This window comes from Asparagus officinalis, chromosome 3 (genome assembly GCF_001876935.1).
Source record: "Asparagus officinalis chromosome 3, Aspof.V1, whole genome shotgun sequence".
NCBI classification, from domain to species: Eukaryota; Viridiplantae; Streptophyta; class Magnoliopsida; order Asparagales; family Asparagaceae; genus Asparagus; species Asparagus officinalis.
This window is the reverse complement of record NC_033796.1, coordinates 101,917,758-101,925,533: the sequence shown is the minus strand read 5'-3', so window position 1 is coordinate 101,925,533 and position 7,776 is coordinate 101,917,758. Positions and strand designations below refer to the sequence as shown.

Sequence of the window (7,776 nt, the reverse complement as noted above, 5' to 3'; positions counted from 1 at the left end):
AAGTTATGTATGGAGAAACTATCAGAAAGTTCAGAGATATCATTTAAAAGAACTAAGTTGTTTTTATTTCAAATTGAGAAGTGAAGGAAATAAACTCAAAATTCGGAAACATTCATGAATCACTTGAATTGACATTGATAAAATGCATATCTGACAAAGAAGCACTGATCGAGTTTCCCTTGAAGAACATATTGAACGATTTTGTCCTAATTAAAAAAGCATTCTTCATGAAAGATACAAGAAAAATTAGTAAGTATTTATAAATTTTCATACTTTATTCTTGATATACTAAAGAAATCATAAGCTTAATATAAAATTACATATAAATAATCTTGCAATAGAAACTAAAGTGAAGCTATTGATTAACTATATTGCGAGATATAATAAGCTAGATAAGATGAGAAAAATTACTATAATTAACAAAAAGTATGCATATAATACTTTGTTACCATAGCGTAAGTAAAAAAAAAATTAATATTTTTCTTTTTTCTATATAGTGGCACGACCCTGCAAGTAGCCTTATTTGGGGATATGACTACCAACGAATGATCAATTTTTAGGGACACGATCAAAGATAAGCATGTAATAATACTGTCATATTTCAAAATCTTTAAATATGAAGGTAACATATTTTACAATTAAAATTCTTATTAAAGGTCACTAAACATAAAATTCACCTTATATCTATCTCAAATTTGTAGAAAAGATATGTATATCATCGTAAATTGTGTTAATAATATATATCAATCTAAAGATACAATTTAATGAAGAAAAAAAGAGAATGATAAGTAAACCAAACAAACATCCATATAACACGATAAAAAAAATATTACACTTTAAAGCTAATATGCATGGTTCATTCAAAACAAGCTGTTAAAACAAAAGCATCTCCATCAAGGCTCTTTATAAATACAACACAAATTTAAATTATTGAATATTTTATAGAATACCTTAATTTTTTGATGAAAATTAGGAATCTTTAGAAGAGATTTTTATGAACTCTTTTAATACTTTTATATGGTTATGTGGATGCTTTTATCATATAATAGTATACTAGAGTTAGTGTTAATCTTTATTTTATGATTTTTTTTCTGAAGTCTATCAATGATTAGCAACAAAATTTATATTCTTTTTAGTTTCATTCTACCCCACTTCTAATTAATCATATTGGCTTATTGGCTTTAATTATCCATTCTTCTTTTATAACGCTATTTCTTCAAGTGTTTTTCACTTTTACAACATTATACATTTTCAAGTAAAGCTTGGTTTCATGTCGATCAAAATAACGTGCAAATTCAAATTAGCTTTAGATTATATTTATTTTTTGTCAATTCAATTATTAACGTGAAAAATTTAAATTTGGTGTAGCCCATTCAAATAAATATTAAAGAAAATAAATAATCATAGTACTAAAGTTTAAAGACACAAGTGAGTAAAAACAATCAAAAAAGAATTGAGGAACAAAATTTAGTAAAAAAATACTTAATCATTAAAGTATAGCATATACATAAGCCCAAATGGTTAATGGGTTAGCCTCAATAATCCATATACCCAAACCCAATATCAAAACGGATCCCTTCCCAACATCCACAACAGTTCCTCTTCTCCACCCGCTTCGAAGTCCTCTCCCTCTCTCTCTCTCAAATGTCCACAACCCTCTTCTCCTTTCTAGGGTTTATCCTCTTCATACTCCCTTCTTCGATCGCCGAATCCCTAAATTGCATTGCAGTATACAAAGAGGGCGGCGCCCCTGCGGTTTTCGAATCCCCAGAATGCCCTCGCTGGACCTTCCCCTCCGCCGACGATCTCCGACGCCGCCAACGCTCGTCGGAAGGATGCCAGATGGCGGTGGTCCAAGGACGTCGGAGATATCAGGAGGATCGTGCCGTTTGCGCTCTCGATATCAAGATTCCATTCCTAGGTAAGAATCTGGGTTCTCTTCTCTTACTGTAAATTTTGCGACTTTACCTGTTGCTAGTTGTAGTTATTTGTCTGAGTTTGTGGGACGAGGCTTTATTGAAGTAGGTTGACATTGCATATGGTTTACTGCAACTGCAGTGGACACAAGTGTAATTACATGAAATTGAGCTGTAATTAGGGGTGGAAAACGATCGAATTGAATACTAGGGTGTTCATATTTGTATTTGTTTAAAATTATCGAATTTGGACCCGAATTCAAATATCAATATCTCGATTTTTCCGATTTCCAACTCGAATACTCGTTGTTCGATAAACAATTTATTAATATTTATAGAATATCAAAGTATGTTCATTCTGCTAAAGAATTTGATTTTCAAATAGTATTTAAATTTATAAATGGAAACTGTTCCTTTATAATAATAAGGTATATATATATTTTCGAATATTTCATTAGAAAACTTATTTTACATTCTTTAAGTTTCTCAAAATTATTATATTGAACTTACATGTGTATTAATACATATATGTATTAACATCATATATAAGTTTCTCAAAATGTAAGTGGATTGAAAATATAACATCATATGTGTATTAATACAAATTATAAGTGATCAAAATGTAAACGAATACTTGATAAGCAAACAAATTGAATATACAACTTGTTAAATTCTATTCGTCAATGAATTCGAATACTGAAAATTATTTGCTTAGTGTTAAATGAACTACAAATCGAATATAACTAAATAGTCACTCGAACAATTTACAAACTGTTTGTTAATTGTTCGGTTTGTTTCCACCCCGAACTGTAATTCCCAAATTCACCCTCTAACCAACATGAATGTGATATATCATCCCATTCTATGGGGGTGTTTCAATAGAATCTCCACTCCAAATACCGTGATACCCCAATATAACAATGCAACAACAACCACATCTACAAATTAATATTTTGAAAATGAACCAAGCAACTGCAACTACAACTGCATGCGATAGTAGTTGCAATAACTATAGTGTCATGGAATTGGCAATTGCATTGCAATCACATTTGTAGTGAACCAAACAAGTGAAACAACCCCTTAACTCATTCATTCTCGTACACCTATGCAAATTACAATACAACTTTTGAACTTATTGAGAAAATCAGGGTCTCCCAAGCGAGGCATTCTGCTGCTAAAATAAAATTTAAATTATATTAATAGGAATGATACTAAACTTTCCTTTTCCCCCTTTACTCCTAATCATGGAAATCCATCTATCTTGACTGTCACAGAGAGAACAGGTATCAAGGAGATCAGTGTAGGCATCATAGCAATATTTGATGGTCACAATGGTGCTGAAGCAAGTGATATGGCTTCAAGACTTCTAGTAGATTATTTCTTGTTGCACATTTATTTCCTCCTTGATGTTACATACTCAGTGGTGCTGAGGAAATTTCATGGAATGTTATCGCTCAGCATGGAACCAAATGTGAATTTCCAAGGGCTCGATTTAGATAAAGAGGAAATCTGGGACAACTTTGATCCGGAAAGGTAATTTTTTAAATGTTTCTCCTCTGAAAAACATTCTTTCTCAACCAAGCTCTTTCTTTATGGTGAGGTTATAATACTGCAAGGATATTTTCCTTAACATTGTTGAATGCTAGATCATGCACAATGGAGAAGTCACATGGATTGTTCTATTGGATGCATTCAGTACTAATTATATAGCCTAACTAGGCCAATATGATGCTGAGGCATCATGCTTTTGCCTTTTGTCATGTAACCATGTTTAGCAATCTATGTTTTGCTGTTCCACTTTCATGCATTTTATTTCATATACATGAAAGTAAGTGCTAATAACACAAGGAATACTCATTTGCATCTGGGAGCTTCGCTGGTAGAGTTTTTTTTTACTTAAGGGTTTCAAGCAGTTGAAACTTCATCTGACAGATGTGAAGGAACACCTCCAAGAACTCCTTGCCTAAATTTGGACACTTTAATATGTTCCGTCTTTTGAATGATAAGGATGAGTCTTAGCGGCTCTAATCTTGTAGGGTGTGCAGACATTTAATAAAATTAACGTAGGAAGTAACTGGCTTGAAACCCTATATCTATCTGCATTGTCCTGAGCGGGAAGCTCTCATAATCAGGAGTAGCATAAATGTTGATTGCTTCTGTTTGTAGTCTGAAAATTGGTATGTGAAAACTGGTATGTGAAAACATTACTGCTTAGGAGGATGATAGTTTGTGGGTAAGATCCCTGGTTGTGAGTTGGAATGAAATATGGTTATCTAGAGAATGTAATTCATTTTATGAGATTCACTGAAGAAGTTAATATTAATATTGAGGTATATCGGTTGTTTACATGCTTATATATGTGTAGTCGAATTATAAAATTAATCAAGTTGACATTGTCCTTGTTAACAAACTCTTTAATTTACTTTTGTCCTCTCAAACTCTGTCCATAAGATAAGTTGACTTTAAAAGTTTTTGATGGTTTTGCAATATTCAAAAGGACTTCCATCGAAACTGATCTGCATCAAATGGTCTTTGATAGAGCTGGTGGTTTAGCCAACAGATGTAGGTAGGACAAAGTCTTGTTTCAGTATAAGACTCCTCTTCAGTTGTTACTTGTTACACACTTTGAATGTAGTTAGTTGTCATATGCAACATTGATCCAACAGTAAATGAATTACTAAATATTCCATCATTTCAAAATGAAGGTGGAGTTCCTTGTCCCAGAAATAGCAAAAATTTAGCATTAATTTTTCTAGAAATAGAAAAGAGATGGTCTTTTTGCGTATGCAACACTGCTCTCATTGACATCCTCTAAAAGAAATGCTGCCCTTATTGACTGCTATATTTTAAGAAGATTTCTAATCGGTGATCATCCATTTTACATCCTCTGTGAACTACTACCTTGCATTGTAGTCCTAAATCCTCTTTGACTGTCATATTTCTGTGATTTCATAATCCCCTCCTTTCGGAATTTCAGCTTAGTAATATAGGCATCCTACATTCCTCTAAGGTTGCGTTTGGATTCATGGATTTGATTTTAATTTATAGAATTCAATTCTAGAATTTAAAATTTGTAATTTCAATTTCATTTCCATTGTTTGCAAATCATTGTAATTTCAATTTGAAAATTCTCAATTTCAAATTTATTATTTGGTAAGTGTCAAAATTTCAATTCTAGATAAGGATTTGATTAACAATCTAGTGTTGCCGTGCATGTCAAGTTGGTTTTCAATTAGCATTTCTTGGTTCAGATTGTTCAAGCTCCTATTTATCAAGATAACAATAGTAGACGCTAAACACAATGGAAAGGAAAGAGCTTGGTTCTATCACTTGTCAATAATTATCCAACAAGCTTGCATTTATAAGATCTTTGCAAAAATTAAAGAACAAACCCAAAAACTAGACTAATAGATTCCAAACTCAGCCACATATACAAATTATCGTATTTGGCAGATATTCTAATTCCTTATAGTCTCTCACCATTTCCAACTTACAATTTTTTTTTATAAAAGTAACAATTTTGGCCAAAAATTTGACCCCTCTCTGCAATATTGCTACCTAACTCAAGTCTCTTCTTCTTTCTGATGTATCCCTTGTATTGATTTAATGATTTCTCCAGTTCACATCAACCTATGAAGCTTTTCTCTATCTGGAAGCCTTGAACGTTTGCTTCCCTCACTAAATGTTTGCAATAGCTCTAAAAACACTCACTCACATTCAGCTTGAATCTTATCATGAACAAAAATTCTATGGCCAAGTTCTTGACAGTGATTAGCATTTAGACATACATCAAGGCGTGATTGTTGTAGGGCTTCACATTGGTCCAGGAACTCCAAGTTTAAACTGTAAAAGACAAGCATAACAAGAATGACTTTATTAGGTCTAGACCCACTAAAACTCATGAGGTTGATCACAAGCTCAACTGAAAGGAGTGTTCATTAACTTGAAGTGGCTACAAATATTATGCAGCTTCCATCAAATTCCAGCTTCTTATACCATGCATCACATCAAAGAAATAAAGAATGAGGATAAGAACTTTAGTATTTGGAGTCATTATCTAATTGCGATCCAATATGAGGATAAGAATGAGGATAAAAATTCTATGGCCAAGTTCCTGACAGTGATTAGCATTTAGACATACATCAAGGCGTGATTGTTGTAGGGCTTCACATTGGTCCAGGAACTCCAAGTTTAAACTGTAAAAGACAAGCATAACAAGAATGACTTTATTAGGTCTAGACCCACTAAAACTCATGAGGTTGATCACAAGCTCAACTGAAAGGAGTGTTCATTAACTTGAAGTGGCTACAAATATTATGCAGCTTCCATCAAATTCCAGCTTCTTATACCATGCATCACATCAAAGAAATAAAGAATGAGGATAAGAACTTTAGTATTTGGAGTCATTATCTAATTGCGATCCAATATGCAGGATGTTACAAAAAACAGTCCAAGAACTTTAGTATATTTTTCAAAAGTAGCTAAATTGAAGTTCCTGTGGATAAATGTAGCTTAGATAGAAAACAAATTATACTCAAATTTGATCTTTTTATTAAATGACTCTAAGTGTCCTTTGAATATGGTTGTTTGGCGAACTGAAAAAAAATTGTAAGAGTGAAAACCACTTTGAGTGAATAAACAGTCTCAACTTCAAGATCAGACTCATGATTTTGAGGGAAAATAACCAAATTTTTCATATGTACGCAATTACAAATCTACAAGAAATAAAATTCGAGATGAAACTGTAGTACAATGCATAGTTCATATAATCTGCTTCTCGAATATACTAACTGGATATGGAGGACGGAAAGAACTATAGAATCAACATAGACGAAATTAAGGAGGAAAGAAGGTACCCCCGCTTATGCTTGTAGTGTCCTACAATAATCATGAATGAAACAATCTACAACACATAAATTTTCTTTCAGACAACAATTCTAGGATATAAGCATGAATTGGTACATAGTAAGAATCATAAAAGTAGATAAAAAATTTGGCTATTTTAGTGGCCATATTTTTTATGTGAAACTGCTACGCAGTGGATACATGTCGGCTGAGTATGCGATTGATGGATTTTTCTCCATGAAATCTAACATATATAGATATGAGGTTTTCGTACTTGAGACCATAAGAAGGTAAACAAATAGGGGGATTTTCCTCTTTCAGCCTCATTTTTATCATCTAATATTTGGGGGTTTAAGCTAAGTTAATAACTTTCTAATATATTTGGTTGGAAAAGGTAATGACATCTAGAAAAAGAGGTAAAATCCCAATTAGTACAACTCACTGATCAATGAAAAGTTTAACAAATTTAACAAAGTTTGGTATTTGATCAATGACGTTCCATGCAATAAAAAGTAACACTTTAGCTGCTACTTTTGACTCCTAATCCCTAAATCCCTTGTCAAAGGGAGTATTCTAAGCTCCCTCATCCAATTCTAATAACCGAAAAAAGAAAAAAAAATCCATTTTTGAATAACCTAATTCCAGAATCAAGCTAGAACCCAATTCAAAAATCACCAAAAATGCAAAAAATAACAATTAGCGAAACGACTGTTCATAAATTAATGCCCTGTATATGATTTTATATCATTTTAATTGCACAATCATTAATTTAACAAATTACCACAAATATTTTAAATTGATGAAGCTATTGCATCTCAAACTTTATGGAATCAATTTAATTGCTCTTTGCTCATTAATTTAACAATGTTCTCCAATCAGTAACAAGTAAATCAACCTGATTTCATGAAATTGTAAGAATCTCGCCTCAATGATTACGGAGAACCATAGATCAAATTAGATGGCTGCCAACAAGACGGAGAGCGCAATCTAGAAGGGCTAGGGTTAGTAAGAGAAA

At 32.4% G+C, this 7,776-nt stretch overlaps 1 protein-coding gene across 3 annotated transcripts in view; it reads left to right on the top strand.

The window, feature by feature from the left end:
* The window catches only part of LOC109835349 (probable inactive protein kinase At3g63330), a 47,248-nt gene continuing 41,046 nt past the window's right edge, over positions 1,575-7,776 (top strand). Inside the window, exons 1-2 of one of the 3 annotated variants that reach the window (XM_020403325.1) lie at positions 1,575-1,921; positions 3,191-3,449. In XM_020403325.1, the coding sequence (XP_020258914.1) occupies positions 1,645-1,921; positions 3,191-3,449 (536 nt within the window). In that variant the 5' untranslated portion in view covers positions 1,575-1,644. Of the gene's footprint in view, positions 1,922-3,190; positions 3,450-7,776 lie in introns of those variants that run through there. The other 2 variants (XM_020403327.1, XM_020403326.1) reach the window with 2 other exon arrangements.